Consider the following 22,006-nt stretch of genomic DNA (forward strand, 5'->3'; position numbering starts at 1 on the left):
TCGCTTTGACAGTCGTAGGCTATCGCGGGAGGTCTAAAATGACTTTCCAGTTAAAAGACTTTTGAATGGAATTTGTATAGATCTATTTTGGTCCATCTCACTTAAGCCGAATTGTCTCTCTGCGCCTCTAACACCTGAACTATTTGAATGATGCTGTATAAACAACACTTAAGTCTTTTGTGATAAATTAGTAATATTTAAACCTACAATAGCCTGATTAATAACAGTGTTTATGTTTTGACAGCGTACCCCCGCCCCCTCCCCAGCGTACAGTTCGAATTTTGAGATACAAAGTTGCAATTACTGTTTGAATTTTTGTTCTGTGGCGGGAAAAAAGAATTCTGAGGAAAAAAGTCAGAACTGCGAAATGTAAAGTTAGAATTGCCAAAAAAGCCAGGATTCTAAGGCCCTGTTTTCAGTGATGGGAATCACGGCGTTATAAACAAATGTCGTTACTAACGGCATTACTTTTTTCAGTAACAAGTAATCAAATTAACTACTGTTTCCCCCCTTAGTAACTCAGTTACTATCTGTGAGAAGTAACTATAACTATTTCTTTTTTAAAGTAACATGCCCAACACTGCCCTGTTTACACTGGTGGAGGGTAACAAGTGGAGGGTTAGTAGCCTAAAGGATGACAGAATTTTTATTTTTGGGTGAACTATCCCTTTAAGACCTTCCGTTTGAAGTCACAGAATTCCTAAGATTAGGAAAATATGATATTTATGGAGAGAAAGGAAAAACTCATGTGTCAGTAGTAAAAAAAAGGGTGTAAATAAAACTCACGGAAGCATAAATGTGTTTGCATGATGCAAATGCTAAGTAAACTAGCACAACTAGTATAACTACATATACTGCACATATAAAGCATTTAAGTATTTAAATATTGGATGTTTACTAAGATCCTTTTATTATAAACCAACCTATTATCTAAAATTGTGTTATCCCTTAAAATTGTCACTACCATAACACTCACGCCCGAAACATTTGGTGGAGTTTCGGTAGTGGCATCTTTGTTTTTTGGGGCGTTATCCCATAAAATCGTCACTACCGTAACAGTCACGACTGAAACATTTGGTGGCGTTTCGGCAGTGACATCTTTGTTTTTTGGGGCGTTATCCCATAAAATCATCACTACCATAACAGTCACGACTGAAACATTTGGTGCCATTTCGGTAGTGACATCTTTGTTTTTTGGGGCGTTATCCCATAAAATCATCACTACCGTAACAGTCACGACTGAAACATTTGGTGCCGTTTCGGCAGTGACATCTTTGTTTTTTGGGGCGTTATCCCATAAAATCATCACTACTGTAACAGTCACGACTGAAACATTTGGTGGCGTTTCGGCAGTGACATCTTTGTTTTTTGGGGAGTTATCCCATAGAATTGTCACTACTGTAACAGTCACGACTGAAACACGGCAGTGACATCTTTGTTTTTTGGGGAGTTATCCCATAGAATTGTCACTACCGTAGCAGTCACGATCGAAACATTTGGTGGCGTTTCGGCATTGACATCTTTGTTTTTTGGGGCGTTATCCCATAAAATGGTCACTACCGTAACAGTCACAACCAAAACATTTGGTGGCGTTTCGGCAGTGACATCATTGTTTTTAGGGCGTTATCCCATAAAATCGTCACTACCGTAACAGTCACGATCAAAACATTTGGTGAAGTTTTGGTAGTGACATTGTTGTTTTCTGGGGTGTTATCCCTTTCCGAAAAACACTGTAAAAAACAATTTGTTGAGTCGACTTAAAATAATTTGTTACCTGGCTGCATTAAATTTTTAAGTTCAGTCAACTCAAAAAAGTTTAGTCAACTTGAAATGTTAAGTTACAAATTAGATATTGGAGTCGATTCAACTCAAAAAAATTGGTTTGTTTTAAGTTTAACAAACCAATTTTTTTGTTAAGTCAACTCAAATATCTAAGTTGTCACTTAGCACAACTTAACTAGTTGACTACACTTATTTGAGTTGACTGAACTTAAAATTTAGGGTTTAGAGTTCTTTTTTATTTATTTTTTTTTTTACTTACAGTGCATTTGGAGAAGTTTCGGTAGCGATATCTATTTTTTGTGGTGTGATTTGGTGGAGTTACGGTACAATCATTGTTTCAGAAGTGAAAAGAGGCAACACATAATCCTTTATTTGGGGGAAATAAGTACAATTTTAGTAGAGTTATGCAAATGTTTAGTATTTTCGTACGTTTTAGTAGTGTTTTAGTATGTTGGTTAAAATTCTGTAATGTGATGTGGTCGCTACCAAAACATTACTGTCATTAGCAAAAATGTGCAAGTCACAACCAAAACATGGGATGTTTTGTCAAAAATAACATATATACTGAATTATCAACTAAGATGTTATGATAGTGTTTGGCTCAATGTATTTTCGAACAAATGAATTCTTAAATTTGAAGTTGTAATTGTTATTGATTTACCTCTGAAAACTTTAATAAAATAGAAAAAAAATATATTTACAAGGAAGAAGTTTCAGTAGTGACAAATTTAAGCAGAGGACAAATATTCCAAAACATTCTGAAAATACAATATCAGAATTAACTGCACAATAACTAGAAAAGTGTACCTTGGGTATTACACAATTTGCATACAAAATTTGTGAAAACAAAGACACATTTTTTCAACTTAAGACGTTTCCAACTGTGACTTTTAAGTCACAGTTCGTGCAGTTTATTAATAAAACACTGATAGAAAGAGTACTTCTGCATGCTGCACATACAGTAAACAGGCTCAAGTACAGTACAAATAAGTATACAAATCTTAATTTAGATTTCTCCATGTTTGCACAAGCAGGCCAAAGCATATATCTGCAGAGATGTTGCACTTCCTGGGGGTGTGGAGCGCGTCAGCGTGTGTCATAACCGAATAGGAAGAGGATGCAACCAGTTTCCTAATAATCACGCATCACATCATAAACACAATGGCAGGTGATGTTAGTTAGTACCTTTTTTTTTACGCAAGTCTGCGACCCAGTGAGAACTGGAAATTTTCATGTGTCAGCCAGCGCTTTTGCACTTACCCACCTTATCTGCTATTTATAAATACAACCACTCGGTTTCTGTTTTCACGTAGGCCTGAGGTGATAAGATAAAAATATCAGATTTTTTTTTCCCCCTTGACCTTTGTACAAGATGGGGGTATTCATTTAGAAAAACCACTGCTTAGACGCCACTTTCGGGTTATCAAAATGGGGCTGTACTTATTTAGCACATTTCCTTTTTACAAGTCTGTCACACTATCTTGTGATACTCATAAGTATAAATATTAAATTTTGCAAGCTATATAGCATTTGGTGTGCAACATCAGGTACTTAATACTACAGTTTCTCCCCAATATAGCAGTTAGTGCTTCTTCTGAGCCACAAAACGCAAACCACATGCTGTGTTTTAAACCACATACGCTTTGTATGTAGCCTCAGGTGTTTTTTCTAAAATGTGTCATACTTCCTCGGGTGGATGGCTATCAGCTATAAGTCTTTTTTTTAATGCGTCCTTGTACAAAATCAACATTAATGTTTAATGCATTAAGAGTACCACACAAGAGGAAGTAATAGGATGGCTGATGACTGTCAACTAGTGCACAGGTTGAATATTTCAGTAATATGCGGTGTGGCTTTACTTGTAGAAAGAGTGAAGAGGGAGGAGTTCCTGTTTCACAGAGAAACAACACAACAACACAGTCTACATGAAATCTCTAACCAACGAAACATCTACAAAGATGCATTATATCCAAATGAGTCTTTATATTTGTTGTATTTGAATACATTTGAATATCTTTACACACATGCTTTACTTTTATACTATTTATACAGTAACCATCCATCCTCATAATCTAGGATGCATGTTTTTTGTTTTTTGTTTTACACTTTGCACAGATGAGTGGAAATAACACTTGGATTGCATGCAGTGCGATACATGTGAGCATGCATGGTTTAAAATGATGTGCTATATGAATCTTGCACTGATGTGAAACCGCACCCATCCGCAGTGAGAGGACAGGGGAAGCACACAAAGACCCTCCTTTATTTTTCTGGCTGGAGTTTCTGAAGCGTATTGCGCCCCCTACTGCTCCCTATAATCTGTTCATATAAACATTCATGGATTGACACTTATATGCAACTTAAGGCTTATTTAAACCAGGACCAAAACAAACAAACAATAAATAAATAAACAATTTTATTTGTAATAGTAATAGTTAGTATTATTGCAAATACATTAACATTAAGTAATTACTATTATTTATACTGAATAAATATTAAAATTCTTTATTTATATAATATATAATGAAAAGTTACATAATGAACAAGCATAATGAACTTTTTATATTTTAGAAATAAAAAATAAAGTATATTTAGTATATATTTATTCCGTATAAAGAATAATAATAATAATAAAATGATTATTGATGATATATAACGTACATAAACAATAAAATATTTAATATTTATTAAGTATAAATAATAACAACATTAATACTAACTATTACCATTATTATTATTAGATGGTAACACTTATTTTATGGTGTCCTTGTAAAATAAATAAAAATAAATTATGCATAATTACATGCAACTGACCCTAAATCAAACCCTCATCCTAACCCTAATCCATAGTATGTGCAATAATATGTACATGTAGTTACTAAATATTACTCAGTACTTAAATGCATAATTATACTGTAACAAGGACACTGTAAAAAAAAAGTGTAACTGAAATAAATGATAAATAAGTACATTATTTTCAAGTTCACACTGTATTCAACATGCACAATAATTAAGTTCAATTTAATGTTCTATAAAAAAATAAATATGCACATATATCTATGTATATGCACAGAATATTAACAAATTATAATGACCAGTACACAAGCACGCATATATTTGACATGACAAGCTGTTTGATAAATAGATCAATAAAATTCCAGCAAGCATAAAAAAAAACAATGATTTCACCCAAATACTTTTGAATGAGATTTATTTAAATAGGACATTTTTATAAGAATGGTTATAACACAGGAAAGCCACCGTAGATGAACATTTCTCTAAATCAGAGACTGTTCACTTTTAATTCATATATTCACACTTTGGTGAAAAAAAATCTCATCTGTCAACACAGGCAACACTGCTGTTTCTCAGTTGTTGTTTTTTTTCCTTTTCCAATGAGAGATTAATTAAACATGAGCACAAACTTCAAGTGCCAATCATGGAGGCCATAAAATGTGACATTAGAATTAGTAGAAGCTGCTGTAAACTACCCTACAAACTGAGTTCAGATGCAAACATGTTTGATGCACTGAGAATGATTACCATGCACTCAAACGGGGTGATGAAATGACCTACAGAAAGGAAAAACGGTGACTTGCGAAATAAAAAAATAACAACGGGTGTCACATCTGTTCGCATACTGTACTGAGCTCGACGTCTCTCGCCATTTCTGATATTAGTGTAAACACAGCGCTCATATTTGCCCTTTTAGTTGAACAGAAAAGGCCAACTTTTTGTTCATGACAGCCAGGCTTGACTATGAAGTGTTTCGTTTTTCGATCTACTCCACATTAGTGCTTGATAGTCAGTACCAGTAAGCCTCGTAACCACTTGGCAGTCGTGTGAAGAAATACAACAGTGCTTTCAATATATCATCTGCCTCCTCTCACACTACAAAAGGTGCATACGTTTAAAAAAGAAAACGAAAAACAGGTAAAAGCATTTGAGACTTTAGTTGTTAGTGAGTGAATGTCACTCAAGTTTGCTCTCATGGAACATCTGGTAGTGCGTTCGCTATAACAGCTGTTTTTAAAGACGTTCAGCCAAACATCCACTAAGACGAGATGGCTCATTAAAACAAATGAGTGTATGTTCCAGTCGATCTTAGCTCAAACCAAACACTTAAAACGTCCACATCCAGAACTGCAATTGACAATGAGAGCAATTCGGTGAATCTCATGTAAACGGTCGAGAAGATTTCTGGGTCATATTTCACCTCAAAAACAAAATCTATATTTTTAAATGATGATTATTATTATTGCAATAAACTTTCATTATATATAATAGAAATAAACAATAAAATATTGAATATTTATTTAGTATAAACAACAAAATTATTGCAAATAATACATTAATAGTAATTACTATTATTTATATTGAATAAATATTTAAATTGTAATTGTAATAATATTATTATTATAATCACAATGAACTTTACATTATATGTAATAAAAATAAACAATAAAACATTTGATATATATTCAGCGTAACAGTAACAACATCATTGAAAATATTACATTAATAGTAATTATTACTGTTTATACTAAATAAATATTAAAATACTTTATTATTAATTTCAATAATATATACAGTAAAGTTAATAGTGATTATACTACTACTACAACTAATAATAATATTATAAAAATATTATTATTATAAATCACAATGAACTTTATATTATATATAATAGAAATAAAATCTTTAATATTTATTCAGTATAAATAACAACAACAAAAGTATTATTGCAAATAATACATTAATAGTAATTACTATTATTTATATTGAATAAATATTTAAATTGTAATTGTAATAATATTATTATTATAAAAATAATATTATTATAATCACAATGAACTTTACATTATATGTAATGGAAATAATCAGTAAAATATTTTACATTTATTCAGCATAATAATATAATAATAATAATAATAATAATAATAACAAAATTATTATTGAAAATATGTGAATAGTAATTATATAAAAATATTATTTATACTGAATAAATATTAAAATATTTATTTATTTCAATAATATATAAAGTTAATAGTGATACTACTACTACTACTACTACTAATATTTTAAAAATACTATTATAAATCACAATGATCTTTACATTATATATAACAGAAATGAACAAATGTTAATCTTTATTCTGTATAAAAATAATAATAATAATAACAACAATATTATTGCAAATAATACATTAATAGTAATTACTATTATTTATATTGAATAAATATCAAAATATTTTATTATTTATTTCCATATATTTTAAATAAAAAAGGGAAATATTTTAGACCATTAAACCTCTAATTCTCATTTCCATAATGCCAATGCATTGTATAATGCAATGCATTGTATATAAAAAAAAAAAAAAAAAAAAAAAAAACTTTTATTCCCAAATTAATGAGCTGTGTTTTGCATTTTAGTAATGAGAATTTGGTTTAATTTTAATAAATTTAATTACTTGATGCAAACTTAGTGGAACATAATTAACATACTGCTTCTAAAAATAGGCATAATTTTCTTGCAAAATTTTTTCCTTTTGAATTTGGGGTGAAATACGACCCAGATATTTTTGTGTGAGATTCATGCAATTCTACTTTTTATTCATTGTATATTTGCATGTAATTAAGGCTACCGTTACCCTGCTGTTACTATGCCTCTGATTCGGGTGTGCAATGTTCTGGAAAGGTCGTTAACCTCCAGCGAAAAAAACTAAACAAAAAAACACGAGGCAAAAATGTCACGTGACCTCTTCTCATGTTGTTTAAACACATTCTTGAATATCTGTAAAGAATAAATATTTTTCCAAAAAAACAAACAAACAAACAAAAAAAGATGCATCCCACTCCACGTTCCATGCACGTGTGCTATTTACAGCTTGAAATACACACTTCTGCATAAAGCCACCTGACCAAGCATTCCCAAAACACAACACACTCCGCATGGCTCAGGCCTGTAAAGCTATGCTTAAGACAAGCCAATCTCAACTCCAACTATAAAAACAACTTCAGACAAAATGACAAAAAGCACTAAAAAAATAAAAAACGGACTACTGAAGAATCTCCACAGAAAGCCTGGAGAATGGAATACATTTCCGTGCCGTTTTGACAATCAACTCTTACAGACTGCAATACTGACGTAGGAGTTTTATTTGAATATTCTACCTTTTTATTTCAGTAAAATTAACTTAAACGCTAAATAATAACAAAAATCCAGATGCCACGTAAAAAGGATGCAACATGGAGAGGGGCTGCGGTGATGGCCGACTGGAGACCGCAGCGTGTTCGCTGCTTTTCTATGCTCCGAAGCTTGTGACGCAGCGCTTCTGCTCAGTCTTCAATGTACTCCCACAAGTCTTTCTCATAGCCCTCGTGAACGTGCTGTAGCAGCACTCGTCGCCGGCTCTCACAGTATCTATACGGGACGAGAAACGCAGGAAAGTCCTCAAACGTAAGCAGCGCTCAACACATTTCTGATAGGAATGTTTTAACAATGTCCCTGATTTAAAACTGTAACTGTAAAACTTCCAGAACAACAATTTAAAAATACTTTACTCACCCCCTTGTCATCCCAGATGTTCATTTCTTTCTGTCTTCAGTCGTAAAGAAATTATGGTTTTTGAGGAAAACATTTCAGGATTTTTCTCCATATAATGGACTTCATTGATGCCCTGATTTTGAACTTCCAAAATGTAGTTTAAATGCAGCTTCAAAGGACTCTAAAGAAGAAGAAGGGTCTTATCTAGTGAAACAATCTGTCATTTTTTTCGAAAAATAAAAATTTGTATACTTTTTAAGCTTGTGCGCGTCCACGGTTAGTTACAAATTAGTAATGGGTTGTTCTTGAATGATTCGTTCATTTTGAACGAATCTTTAATGTGACGCGGGAAGAACGAGTCGTCTCGGGGAGTGATTCGTTCAGTCGCACATGCGCAACATCCTATCAGGTTCTGTACTGGAATTAGTTCACCTGTTTCGAGTCTTCGGGTTTTTTGAGTTGTTCGTTCATCTTATGGGGCTGTCACGTGATGAACGAATGACTCGAACCCAAAAACTTGTCAGATAAGAGGTGAGCTAATCATAGACTATAGACCCAGGTAAACAATGAATTAATATTTTTTTGCTTCTTATAGCATTATAGCTTTGTCTTGTTTGTAGTGTGATCAACGTTTGTGTAAGCAGTAGATGTGTTAGGGAAGTAACACGTAACATTTTTATTATATTTTAAACGAGACTCAAAGGTTCGAGTCAGTAAAATGATCTGAACTTCCCATCACTGCTACCAATCACATGTAAGTTCATTGTCTGTGTACTGAATATGGCGGAAAAACTTCATCTTATTTTCTCCCACAACTTGAGAGAAGGACATCGTTGTAGCTTTTTGTTTGTAAAAACAAAACTATGTTCCAGTGTGACCTTTCGACGTGATTCAATAGTACGTAGCGTCGTGAACGCGCATGCCAGAGCCTGTGCTACACAAGCTTCTGTGCTTAAAAAGTATACAAAAAATAATTTTCAGAAAAAAAGACCCTTCTTCCTTGGCTGGGTTTAGAACCCTTTGAAGCTGCATTTAAACTACATTTTGGAAGTTCAAAATCGGGGCATCAATGAAGTCCATTATATGGAGAAAAATCCTGACATGCTTTCCTCAAAAACCATCATTTCTTCACAACTGAAAACAGAAAGACATGAACATCTTGGATGACAAGGGGGTGAGTAAATTATTTGTGAATTGTTGTTCTGGAAGTGGAGTTCTCCTTTAAGAAACCAATTTGCAATATCAAGCAGCAAAACAAGCTGTTTTGTACACCTAAAAATAGCTGGACACGGATGAGACTGGAAGCCAGACCCATAAAACATACAAATACCCGCGTCAGCTCGTATGGGAAAAATAAGGTGAATAGAGATAAACTGGGTCTGTACTAGGGATGTACCAGAATTTGCACCATCAGAAATACTGTAAAACACCAAAATAGCTGGAAAAACAATGGAAACCAAAACAGACTGGATAACCAATTTTGACAAGACGAAAAAGCAGCATGCACATGAAAACATCTATGTTTAGTTATACTTAATATAAATCCTGGAAAAATCTTGTGTTCACATTCAATGAAAATTGTTCTGATTTGTAAAGAAAGTGGGAATGCATTATATACTGAGACTAGAAACATTACAAATTTATATGTGGCTGCAAATGTAATTGTACTATTGCATATCCTAATTATTACGGCACACAGTGTGACAATAAAATACTTAAAAATATACAATTTTGCAATTTTCTAGATACTCCTGTTGGATGCTGGCTAATTAATGATGTTTTCTGTTCAAAACAAATTGCTTGCGTGCACTACGCTGGCTTAGATTAACCAACACCTTATGTAATTCACCGTAACAGATGTTGGAGTCAACAGATGTGTTTGTATTATATAAAATCAGTTTGAGAGTTCTTTGTGCATTTCATTTTCTTCATTTAGTATTATGATATTCATAATTATGCTTTTCTATGCAGCTGTCAATTTACTGGATTTTTTAAATATATTGGAGCCTATATGTTATTGTAATACATATACTTCCATTCATTTGTAATATTTTTACAATTTTTTAAAGAACTTTTTTATGCCCATCAAGGCTGCATTTATTTGAAAAAATACAAAAAAAACAGTAATATTGTGAAATATTATTGGAATGTGAAATAATGGTTTTCTACGTGAATAGGTTTTAAAATGTAATTTATTCCTGTGACGCAGAGCTGAATTTTCAGCATCATTACTCCAGTCATCAGCGTCACATGATCCTTCTGTAAGAACATAAACTACCATTTAAAAATCTGTGGTCAGTAAATTGTAATTCTCTTTTTTTCATGAAATTAACTTTTATTCACCAAGGAAGTGTTAAATAGATAACAAAAAATGATAGTAATGACCTATATTGTTAGAAAAGATTTCTACTGATTTCTAATAATAAAAGTAATAAATCACCATATTAGAATGATTTCTGATGGATCATGTGACACTTATGACTAGAGTAATGGCTAATGAAAATTCAGTTTTGCATCACACAGATAAATTATATTTTAAAGTTATTAAAATAGAAACCATTATTTTATATTGTAATAACATTTTACAATATTACTGTTTTTTTTTTATCAAGTTCAGTGTTATTATTGTTCAATCAATTAATTAAAAACCACTTCGGTAAATTGAATTAATGCTGAAAAAATAGAACTGAATAAACAAACTGAAATAAAAGTAGTACTACAATTAAATAAGTACTACAATTACTAAAACTAATACTTAAAAAGAAATTAAAGCTAAATAGAAATATTTTAAAAAGTCAAAAGCACATAATAAAATGACTAAAAATTAAACAAAACTTAAAAATTAAACTAAAGCATCCAATTAAAAATACTAATAAATACTATAACAGCATATAAATAATGCTAACATATAAAATAACTGCACTGCATGAGTCGTGCAAGCAACAGTCAAATATACAATAATTCCATGCATTTAAAAGATAAAAAATACACAACACTGTGCTTTTGGAAAAATCTCTCACCTATACTTATCCTGAACTTTCTGTTTGATATCTTGCAAAGAATCCTGGGAGATATCTCGCTCTAGATAACCCGAGAGCACCTCTGTAGCGTTCTCCAAATCAGCCTGATTGTTCTGGAAAAAAACATAACAGAAGGACATCAGTGTGTTGATTTCTCCAGCAAGTGTAAACAATGTAATGCTATGAAAATATAGTTTGAATGTTAGTCCTACTAAGGGCAGACAGGTGAAGTGTTTGGAAAACCTGTCCGAAAACAGTCGTTATTTTTGCAGCTATAAAACATGGGGTTGTGCAATTAAAAAAAAAAAAACATGATTTTCCCCTCACCTCGAAAATGATAGACTGGTTGTTCTTTTTGAGGTAGAAGGCGAAGACGTAGGTGAACATGAGCGTGGAGCGACACTGGCACAGCACATCCACGGCCTTCTTCAGGAACTGCACCTCGATCCATGACATATTGTGCTGCTGCATCTCCTCCATCTTCTGCTTCACCTGCGCGTACAACTTGTGCTCAAAGCGCAGACTCTGCATGTGGTTCATGTAGCGGTTGCAGTAGAAGAGGTAGCGCTGCAGGGCTGCACGGGATCGCTGCGACATGGACAAAACACATTCATTCCAAAGAGAACAACAGTTATAGGGGATGATTTGCTCTGAACAGGCAGTCATGCTTTCCTCCAAGTCTCCTTGGATACATAAATGATGGATTACAGATGACTTAGTACCTCTTGAGCATCTCTGGCTGCCTTTGCATCATCTTCATTGTAACGATTGCAGTTGTACCTGTAATCAGTGTGATATTTACATGTTATTTCAATGTTCCACAAAGATATAACATAAACATAAGCATTAAATGGGTCATATGATGCGATTTCATGTTTTCGAGTATACGAGTATAAGACTCCTACCCACCTTCCTAAAACGACTCATTCAAACACGCCCCTACATATCTACGTCACACTATGTGGGAAGATTTGCATAACACTGCCCAAATATATATGCAAAGAAAGAAGGCATAACTTTTATTTTCGCTGCAGTATTGTTGCTGCTGCTGCCATGTTGTGGAGATGTTGTGTGTTCCATTGCAGAAGCAAAACTACTTTGTTTGGCCTTCCGAAAAGGTTGTATTTACAACACTGTTCCAGTACAGTACAGCCCAAATATTTGAGTGTGCAGGACTGTTTCCTGAACCAGTGAGAGTACAGTTTTGTGCCAGCTGTGCGCCTAGGCTGTTTCTAAAAAGTGGGGCAATTCCAAATTTGCAAGGAAAGTATGGCGCTTCTGACTCGCAGCCTGTAAGTACGTTTTCATATTTAAAGAGTTTGCGATTGACTATTCAAACACTAGTTTTGAGCAGTGCAGAGTAGCACTTAATGCTTGTCGCTTCGACAATCACAAATGCAGACATGGTTTTACGTTTACATAGTATCTTTACCACGGCGCAATGCGTAAAAAGACAGTAAAAGTCATTATAATCAGTAATTATGTCCCCACTGGATGCAACAAAGGCCTCATTTATAATGGGTGTCAGTATTGCTTTGGAAGCTGATATTCCAAATAGGTGACCCTGGACCACAAAACCAGTCTTAAGTAGCACGGGTATATTTGTAGCAATAACCAACAATACAATGTATGGTAAAAACTAAAACATTTCTTTTATGCCAAAAATCATTAGGATATTAAGTAAAGATCATGTTCCATGAAGATACTTTGTAAATTTCCTACCATAAATATATCAAAGCTTAATTTTTGATTAGTAATATGCATTGCTAAGAACTTCATTAGGACAACTTTAAAGGCGATTTTCAAATAGCTGTATCTCGGCCAAATATTCTTCTATCCTAACAAACCATACATCAATTGAAAGTTTATTCAGCTTTCAGATTATGTATAATGTCTGTTTTTATGACTGTTTTTGTTGTCCAGGGTCACATATAGTAAGGGGCATAACATTTCCGCCACAGCTGGCCAATCAGAGCACACCATGCTTTTCAGAACGATGAGCTTTGTAAAAATTGATGCATTTCAGAAAGACAGGGCAGACAGAAGCAACAATAATGTGATGAAAATAATGTGTGTTTTTGAACCTTAAACTGCATAAACACATTGCATTACACTAAATACACAAATTAATATTCTTTTAAGCAACATTATGACCCCTTTAATAAGAGGTAAAGCAGACTCACCAAGCAGAGCCGTGAGGTTCCCAAGGACCGAGACAAACCCAGCAGAACTCTGCTTTACAATTCTGGTTTCGACACACCATGTGATTACAGCCGCCGTCTTTTTCAATGGTCACATGACATTTGGGACATTCCTTTCACGAAAAAAACCAGGAATACCCAAATGTATTAAAGGAATATTTTGGGTTACATGCAAGTTTTTTGACATGCTGCTGATTACAACAGAAAATAAACTAAAAATAAATAAAATAAACCATTCAACTCATTTAAATCAATAAAGTATTGTATTAACAAAAGTACACTTTGCAGAGTGAAGATTTGACACATTTCTATATTTTTACTCTTTTGTCCTGGATATCTGTTTGTTAGTGCCAGGCAAATAAATGCAAATAATTTTGTTAAACAAACAGCCGGACCTGTTTAACAAAGTTTCTATTATCTCTGGACACAGTATATGCTTAAAATAGTACAACTATCTTCATCACAATAACATACACACATACATACATAAAATCAAGTAAATTGATTAAAAAAAAAAAATCTACATAGATCCCATCAGAGTGTTGATGGATCCTTAGTACCTTGGTATTTGCTGCAATCCAGTTGGATGTTTCACTGTCATCATCACACTTCTTTATCCACTTCCTCAACCACTTCAAAAGTAGAAATATAATTAAAGAAAAGGAAAACCTCTCAGGACAAATCTAATTTAAAAATACCAATAACAACAATGGAAATAAATCTAACCTAAACATGACAATGAGTGCCTAATTAGATGTTAACATACCTTGCATTTTACAGGGTCATGCCAGTTCTCTCCACAATTGAAACTATTTATTGAGAAAACAAAACAAATAAATCAAAGAGCTGTTGTCATCCCCCTCATGCTATTCCAAAGCCATACGCTGATATTTTTCTTACAAATAAAAAAATAACAGTATACAGCTGGCGTTGAGTCAGTAATGACAGAAAAGGGTGCACAGCAGAACAAACTGCGTATACTAACATAATTATTGCAGCATTAACATACGGAGGCTCTGCACTGCATTCTGTATCAGACTCTTACCAAAACTGTCTCCCGCATTTGCAGCGAACTGGTTTGGCATCAGGATACTGAACTTTGACCACATGGTGGCAGTCAGGAGCCGGACACCATTTCAACAGTCTGTTACACTGTAGAAGAGCAAAGAGACAACCAGTGGAAAAAAACTACACAACAGACAGACAGTATTACATACAAGGGCTGATCCGTATTTTGAGTTTGTATGATATATTAATATATTTTTTATAAGCAATACAGTATGAGACAATACAGTTTGTATAGATATACAGTAGTTTGGCCAGCCATATTACATTAAGCATAGTCGTGTAGGTTGTTCAAGATGTATAGGAGTTCATTCCTTCATCAGAACAGATTTGGAGAAATTTTTAGCATTACATTATTTGCTCACCAATGGATCCTCTGCAGGGAATGGGTGCCATCAGAGTCCAAACAGCTGATGAAAATATCACATGCTGCGGGTTTGTAGTAAACCACTTTGTCATTACCTTTAAACCATCACTTCTAGGCACAGTAAAAGCTGACAATCCATAATAATGGATTATTAAAAGAGTTGGTCAGTTTTGGACTGTTTGTTTTCACTTATAAACTATACATTGCATGATGTGTGCATATTTCTCTCTGGAATCAGATAAGACTTGCAATATTATGGATAGAGGACTCATACTATAGGAAAAAGCAATCGGAGATATTCTTGTCTAATTTACATCCCTGTTCCTCCATCAAAACAATGGAGGTCGGACTGTTACAGCTGATTTAGGGCGGGTCTGCGGTAAGACGCTCATATCAACCAACTATCACGGGAGCGGCTGAGAATGGCTCGATTTGAAAAAGGGGATATTATTTTTCCAGATTAATTAAAAACCGCTGCATGGATTTTTATCATTATAGGGTAGATTTGTACATACACTGCCAAACACATTAATTTTCAAACATGTAAAAGTGAACTTTGGATCCGATGACCCCTTTAATGATGAATTTGTTGTTTTACAAACACGCAGCTTTTCACTTCACAAGATGTTAATAGATGGACTGGAGTGGTGTGGATTACTTGTGGACAGGGCCTAAAACCAACTTTTTGGCACACCTTCCAATGGCCAGTGACCTCAGAAAATTTACCAGCCAAAAAATTTTTTACTGGCCATGAAACTATTTTTGCAAAAACAGACAGTTACTTTAATTATATGCATTTATGGTGTAATTACTACATTTTCGTGTCAATCCATGTTCATATTTAGCGCAAACAATGAGCGGTCACTATATTTCAGCACGTCCAGCACAGCAAAAATAGACTCAAGTATGGAAATGATTGCTGTACTGCTGCAGATGCACCACTCCTGGAACAAACTGCCGGACCACAACCGTGTCCATTGTGAACCCTCACATCCGTCAACATGAGCGTGGAAAAAATATGCACTGCAAACGGAGTATGTGTGGAACAGGCATACAGTATCAAATACAAGCCAGCCTCTCTTTTATCCATCATCAGTGAAACACCATCGCTCGCTAAAACAAAGAGAACCGTCATGACGTTCTGACTCATGTTTTCGTTCTGTTCCGGCAAAAGCCCAGGTACATGTCACCACATTCTCCAGTTATGAAAAATATAGAAGGGAAAAGTTAATCTTTCAAAATAAAGCAGCAATATCTCATAAGGTAAAAGTTATTAGAACCTTGTCTAGGGACAAGCTAGCCATCACACTGCCCTGACCTTATCAGCCCGTTTATGGCCATGTCCACACTAATATGTTTTCGTTTGAAAACGCATCTTTTTCTCTCAGTTTTGGCCTTCCGTCCACACTGAGACAGCGTTTTTGGTCAAGCAAAACTGAGCTTTTTGAAAACGCTCTTCAAAGTGGATACATTTGAAAACGCTGTTTTCGCGTTGCAGCGTGGACTGTGAAAACGATGATGCATGTTTAGTCATGAGATGCATATTGTACCAATAGATATCTATGTTTATACCGGTAATTGTGGCTGTTATGTGCTATTCACTTTCACACTGCTGCTAAAGATATATTTGTACACTCTTCACATTACAGTCCTAAAAAGATGACACAAAATGTACTCAGTTGCTGTCCTGACTCGTGCAGCTAAACGTGAGGGCAGCTGCTTTGTAGATTAAACATGAGAGCGTGTGACATGGATGCGTCAGTGAATGATGAGATATTTCCGTAAATATGCCAAGATTTGCATTAAAACTTATGTCTGTTCCGTCTGTATCTTTTAAGTGAGTTTTTATGCATGCGCAGTATGGCGAATTTAACATTTTCCTATGTTTCAGTGTGGATGAGAAACATTTGGAAAATGCTTGAAAACACTAGTGTGGATGGAGAGCGTTTTAAAAATGAAAACTCTATTTTCAAATGTGTCCGGATTAATGTAGACGTAGCCTATATCATATTATTTGATCTGCTCTTCTCGTTTATGACAAAACTAACCAGTCACGATGGGTTTGTCTTCGGGAAAGATTACGCTTACGTCAGAAACAGCAAATCTCTTTAAATCTAGGTGTTGTTCTCACATGGCATTGTTATAATTTGTAAAAGCTTTACTCGCCAATGCCAATGTTTACTTGCATTTGGCGCTTGCCGAGTGTTAATTTTAGGCCCTGCTTGTGGATTATTGTAATGTTTTTAATTGGCTGTTTGGACTCTCATTCTGACGGCATCCATTCACTGCAGAGGATCCACTGTCAAGTCAAGTCAAGTCACCTTTATTTATATACCGCTTTTAACAATACAGAATTGTGACAAAGCGGCTGTACAGTATTAAATAGGAAATAGTGCATCAATAATGCAAAAGCATCATTGGTGAGCAAATGATGCTAAATTTCCCTAAACCAGTTCAGATGAAAAACAAAGTCATCTACATCTTAGATGGCTTGAGAGTCAGTCAATTTTCAGCAGTCATTTGGATTAACTATTTAAATTATTAAATGTATTAAAAAATAAAATAAAATAATAGATTCCTTCTCAAATAAAATCCCAAATACTAACTGATTTGATATTTTGGTATTTGGTACCTTTAACCCAGTTTATTCATGCAGTAGCAAGCAACGCTCAATTTATGCAACAAAAATGAAGAACATCTTACCTCTACAAAACTATTTGTGATTAAATGCTGATACTTCAACTTCACTTTAGAATCTGTGATCAGTCGCCTACAAAAGAACCAACAAAATCTCTTAAAAAAAATATTAAACAAAATATAGAACAAAAATCCTGAAATAAGCAAGCTAAATTCCCAAAAGCACTTACATTACAGTGTTATCGTCAACCAAAATATCACAGTTGTGAGCAGGACATGAGATGGTCTGTCCCATCCCTTCCTCAATGATTTTGGTGGTTAAGTAGTCACCCCAGCACTGCATGCAGAACTTGTGTCCACATTCAAGACCTGTGAAATACTAGGAAAGGAAACACACATTCCTATCGCATAAGTCACAGAGTTGTGCAAACTGAGTCACTTCAATGGACTTTTGTTATCACAGGCCTTTCTAAGGAACTGAAGAAGATTTAGGAGTGGTAGTGAACAAGATGACATTTGGCTTTAACTGGGAGACTGACCGAGTTTGGGTAGTTGAGATAGCAGATCTGGCAGGGCATATCCTGACTGGAGGAGCGTGTGCTCATTGGTCGCGTTTTGGGCTTTTTACTGGGGTTTATGACGTGGCACTCTGAAAACAACTTGTCCAGATTTCCATCAAAGTACCTGCAACACCATTTAAATGTTGCTCTTTCAAACAGCACACAGATCGATTATAAATCTTCATTCATATCTATTATCACTATCTCCTTTAACTGAGCTATGCAAATCTTCTATGACAATGTTAAAATAAATAAATAAATACAGTAAAATAACTTGCCTCTCCATCAGCTTCTCTTTGTCCCAGTTGAAGTGACTGAGGAGTATTCTGGTTATCGTAGCTGGGTTCTGAAAGAGACATAAGGGGTGACAGGTCTAGTTCAACCAAAGTCCCTTTCAAGGAAAGTCTGTTTACTCTACAGCCATATTTGCAGCTATTTCGGGAATCCAAGTCTCATCTGACTGAATGGGGAAATCCAGAAATCTCAAAAACCGCTTGCCACACTCACATTAAAATACAGATATGAACTGTCCTATAATTGCTGTTTCTAATGCACAAGTAACATTACAAAAGTGACATTTCAGATTGGTCCATATTAAGAGCCAAGACCCAAATTTATCTCCACCTATTACTTTTGATACAAAATTTCCCAGCATTTGTACAGCATTTCGGTCTTATTTTTATACATACTTAATTTTTACTCAGAAATTGCTAGCAATTTTTAAAATATTTAAAAAATGTACTCCAATAATCTTTGTTTTATCTATAACTTTGATTTTTTTTTTGTGTATTTATATTTTTAATTATTAAATATTTGTTCATTTTTATTTATTTAATTAGTTTTAATAATATGTATTATAGATTTTATAGCTTTGACATTTTCTTTTATTACTGTGGTATATTACATGAACCACTTATTACATAAAAAACAAAAACAAAAAAACAGCTTTGCTCAGATGGTCTTTTTCTGTCTAAGTGGGTGGTGTTTGGTCAGGATAAGCTGCAGAGTGTACTAAACTTTGCTGTCATGTCAATCATCTGGCTACACAAGATTAGGTTTTCCCCACTTGACTGCTTACAAATCAAAAGGCTAAGCAATTTGTCTGTCAAGCTATTTATCAGTTAACTGCAACCCTGAGACTGAATGGGTGCCCATCCAAAGCACATATTTTAATATTTTCACTAATAAACACAATTTTTTAGTACTGTTCCACCATTAAGACTTTAATAGCTCGATTTATGGGTGATATATTAAAGTCTAGTATTACGAAGACAACACTGATACTTTGAGGTTTTCCCTATGCTAAACAAATCAATAAGTATCTAAAAATGTATTGTGCAATAACGCATGCATGTGTTTTGTATAACAACATGCATGCCAAGAACTGATGCAGATTCATCTAGCAGCTTTCTTTTCGTTTAGAAAAAACATTTATTCCTATATTCCTGATATATTCCTAAACACTCACAAAATACACAACAGACACCAATGGTTGTCATCCGTCCATGTACAAATACACATTTATAATTTTTCACCAGTTTTCTGATCTTCACTAAAGTTGCAATGCTAGTTTGTTTGATAGATGTGCTTTTGTTGAGTTCAACAGATGTTGTCAACCCAGGTTTTTAAAGTGGTTTGTGAGTGGTTTGGAAAACCAAACATGCTTCATAAGCTTGAAACTGTCAATATTCTAACAAATGTGTCATGTAGCATTAGCTGAGGTGACAGCGCTAAACTTTCGCCTGCTTCAAAACAACAGCAAAAACATAAAACACACTGTCATGTGACTCATAACACAATTTTAAGAAGATTAAACACATACGATACATTTAGATATTATCCATAAAAGCTGTCAAATAAAGTTCAGTCTGTAAACTGGGTCGCGCTAGCAGAACTAGCTAAATCTAGCTGACGAAAAACGACTTACATTTACTAAAATAACACACAAACACAAGGCACCACAACACAAACCTAAAAATAGTAAAGAAACCATGACTAAGATTTAAAAACAAATGTTTAGTTTCGCAACAGTCGTCCTCTCATATCAGTTAGCCGCTAATGCTAAATGCTAACAGCATCAGTCCTCCACATAAACAAACTTACGAACTCCCAGGAAAATCACAATAAAGCTGTTTGTTCTCTACCTGTATGACCTCGTTGACCTCCCTGATGCACTCCACCATGTGCTGGAGGATCTGCTCGGTGGTCAGCACCTCGAAGCGGTAGTCCTCATCATCCTGGCCGGGCCCCAGGCCGCCGCCGCCACTGCCGCCGCCGGTGTCAACGCAATCGTCGGGCTCTCCTCCGGCCACGGCGGGGTCCAGCAGCTCCACCTCGCCCAGGTCCTCATCCTCGGCCTCCTCTTCCCCGCTGTCCTCGCTGCACTCCTCCTCCTCTTCTTCCTCCTCCTCTTCATCATCAAACTCGTAGTTATAGCCCTCGTCCGAGTCCATGTCTCAGTGTTGTACGGGTGAATATAATAAAGTGTCAGTGTGTGAGGGTGTCTATCGCTGTTTGACCTGCGCTTTACTGACTGAGCGGATCCTTATTAGAGACCCGCCGCGTCACTACTGCGTCACTCACTACAGTCGACCAATACAGAAAACATCCAACATGCTTTGCAGTTGTCCTCCTAGGAAATCATTTATCTCCTTCTGTTAGTTAGGCCCTACTTGTAGTATACATAAATGTAAATATAGTGGAAATTAAATGTTTTTTAATTTTACAAAACCTAAACACTATCTGAAAAATTAGAAAGCTGTGCTGTTTATATATATACTACCAGTTAAAAGATTTTGAACAGTAAGATTTTTGGGTTTTTTAAAGAATTCACTTCTGCTCTCCAAGCTTGCATTTATTTAATACAGCAAAAGCAGTAATATTGTGAAAGTTTTACTATTTAAAATAACTGCTTTTAATTTAAATATGTTTTAAAATGTAATTTATTCCTGAGATCAAAGCTAAATTTTCAGCATCATTACTCCAGTCTTGGAGTGTTACATGATCCTTCAGAAATCATTCTAATATGCTGATTTGCTGTACAAGAAACATTTATTATTATTATCAATATTTAAAACATTTTTTTTAGGATTCTCTGAAAAATAGAAAGATCCAAAGATCGGCATTTATCTGTATTTCAATGGAGGAGTCAGTATAATTTTCTTTTATTTATGGGAGAAAAATGATAGAAATTAATACTTTAATTTAGCAAGGATGCCTTAAATTGAATAAACTTTCTATTTTAGATAAATGCTGTTCTTAAAGCAGTAATGCTGTTTTTTTTCACACTGAAGACTGGAGTAATGATGTTAAAAATTCAGCTTTGATATCACAGGAATAAATTCAATTTTAAAATATATTCAAATAGAAAACAGTTATTTTAAATAGTATAAATATTTCATAATTTTTTATATGTGGATCCGACAAATGCAGGCTTGGTGAGCAGAAGAGACTTAAAAAACATTAAAAATCTTACTGTTCAAAAACTTTTGACTAGTGGTAAATCTTCTTTATTTCTTTCTAATTTAGACTTTTTAAGTCATAATTATGACTTAAGTCATAATTTTGACTTCTTTCTCATATTCCAACTTAGTAAGTCATAATTTTGACTTATCTTGTAATTATGACAAAAGTATGTCATAATTTCGACTTTTTAAAGCATGATTTTTTTTATGTGGCAGAAATGGGTTTCCATAGGATTGCATGGTTTATATAATTAAAAAATAAATAAAATGAAAACATTACTGTAAAAAATATTGTAAATAAATGAAATATTTAAAATATTTCATTTCAGCTTCTTGCCGAGGCAGCATTTGTTGTTTTTATTTA

The 22,006-nt window shown here is 34.2% G+C and overlaps 1 protein-coding gene across 2 annotated transcripts; it reads right to left on the reverse strand.

The window, feature by feature from the left end:
- Positions 1 to 4,976: 4,976 nt before the first annotated feature.
- On the reverse strand, positions 4,977 to 20,764 carry arih1l (ariadne homolog, ubiquitin-conjugating enzyme E2 binding protein, 1 like). 2 transcript variants are annotated; one of them, XM_051115826.1, is made up of 13 exons: positions 20,323 to 20,763; positions 18,457 to 18,524; positions 18,158 to 18,302; positions 17,849 to 17,997; positions 17,685 to 17,751; positions 14,595 to 14,701; positions 14,316 to 14,358; positions 14,110 to 14,181; positions 13,532 to 13,662; positions 12,071 to 12,128; positions 11,676 to 11,936; positions 11,349 to 11,461; positions 4,977 to 8,205 (listed from the first exon to the last, which is right to left on the reverse strand). In XM_051115826.1, exons 1-13 carry the CDS (start codon positions 20,629 to 20,631, stop codon positions 8,121 to 8,123), a joined length of 1,608 nt encoding a protein of 535 aa, XP_050971783.1. In that variant the 5' UTR covers positions 20,632 to 20,763; the 3' UTR covers positions 4,977 to 8,120. The 2 variants fall into 2 exon arrangements, 1 of the variants encoding a protein (XP_050971783.1); XR_007828137.1 differs by having other exon boundaries at positions 8,169 to 8,205; positions 11,349 to 11,591; positions 20,323 to 20,764.
- Positions 20,765 to 22,006: the final 1,242 nt, after the last annotated feature.

The sequence above is a fragment of the Labeo rohita genome, chromosome 7 (genome assembly GCF_022985175.1).
Source record: "Labeo rohita strain BAU-BD-2019 chromosome 7, IGBB_LRoh.1.0, whole genome shotgun sequence".
NCBI lineage: Eukaryota > Metazoa > Chordata > Actinopteri > Cypriniformes > Cyprinidae > Labeo > Labeo rohita.

Bases quoted from the DNA above. Each gene is read 5' to 3' on its own strand.
- arih1l (XM_051115826.1), bottom strand. From the start codon at position 20,631: ATGGACTCGGACGAGGGCTATAACTACGAGTTTGATGATGAAGAGGAG. The intron at 18,303-18,456 runs GCAAGTTATTTT...ATGGTGTTGCAG, and splicing joins AAAGAGAAGCTGATGGAGAG to GTACTTTGATGGAAATCTGG. The intron at 17,998-18,157 runs GTCAGTCTCCCA...TTCCTTTCCTAG, and splicing joins ATCTCAACTACCCAAACTCG to TATTTCACAGGTCTTGAATG.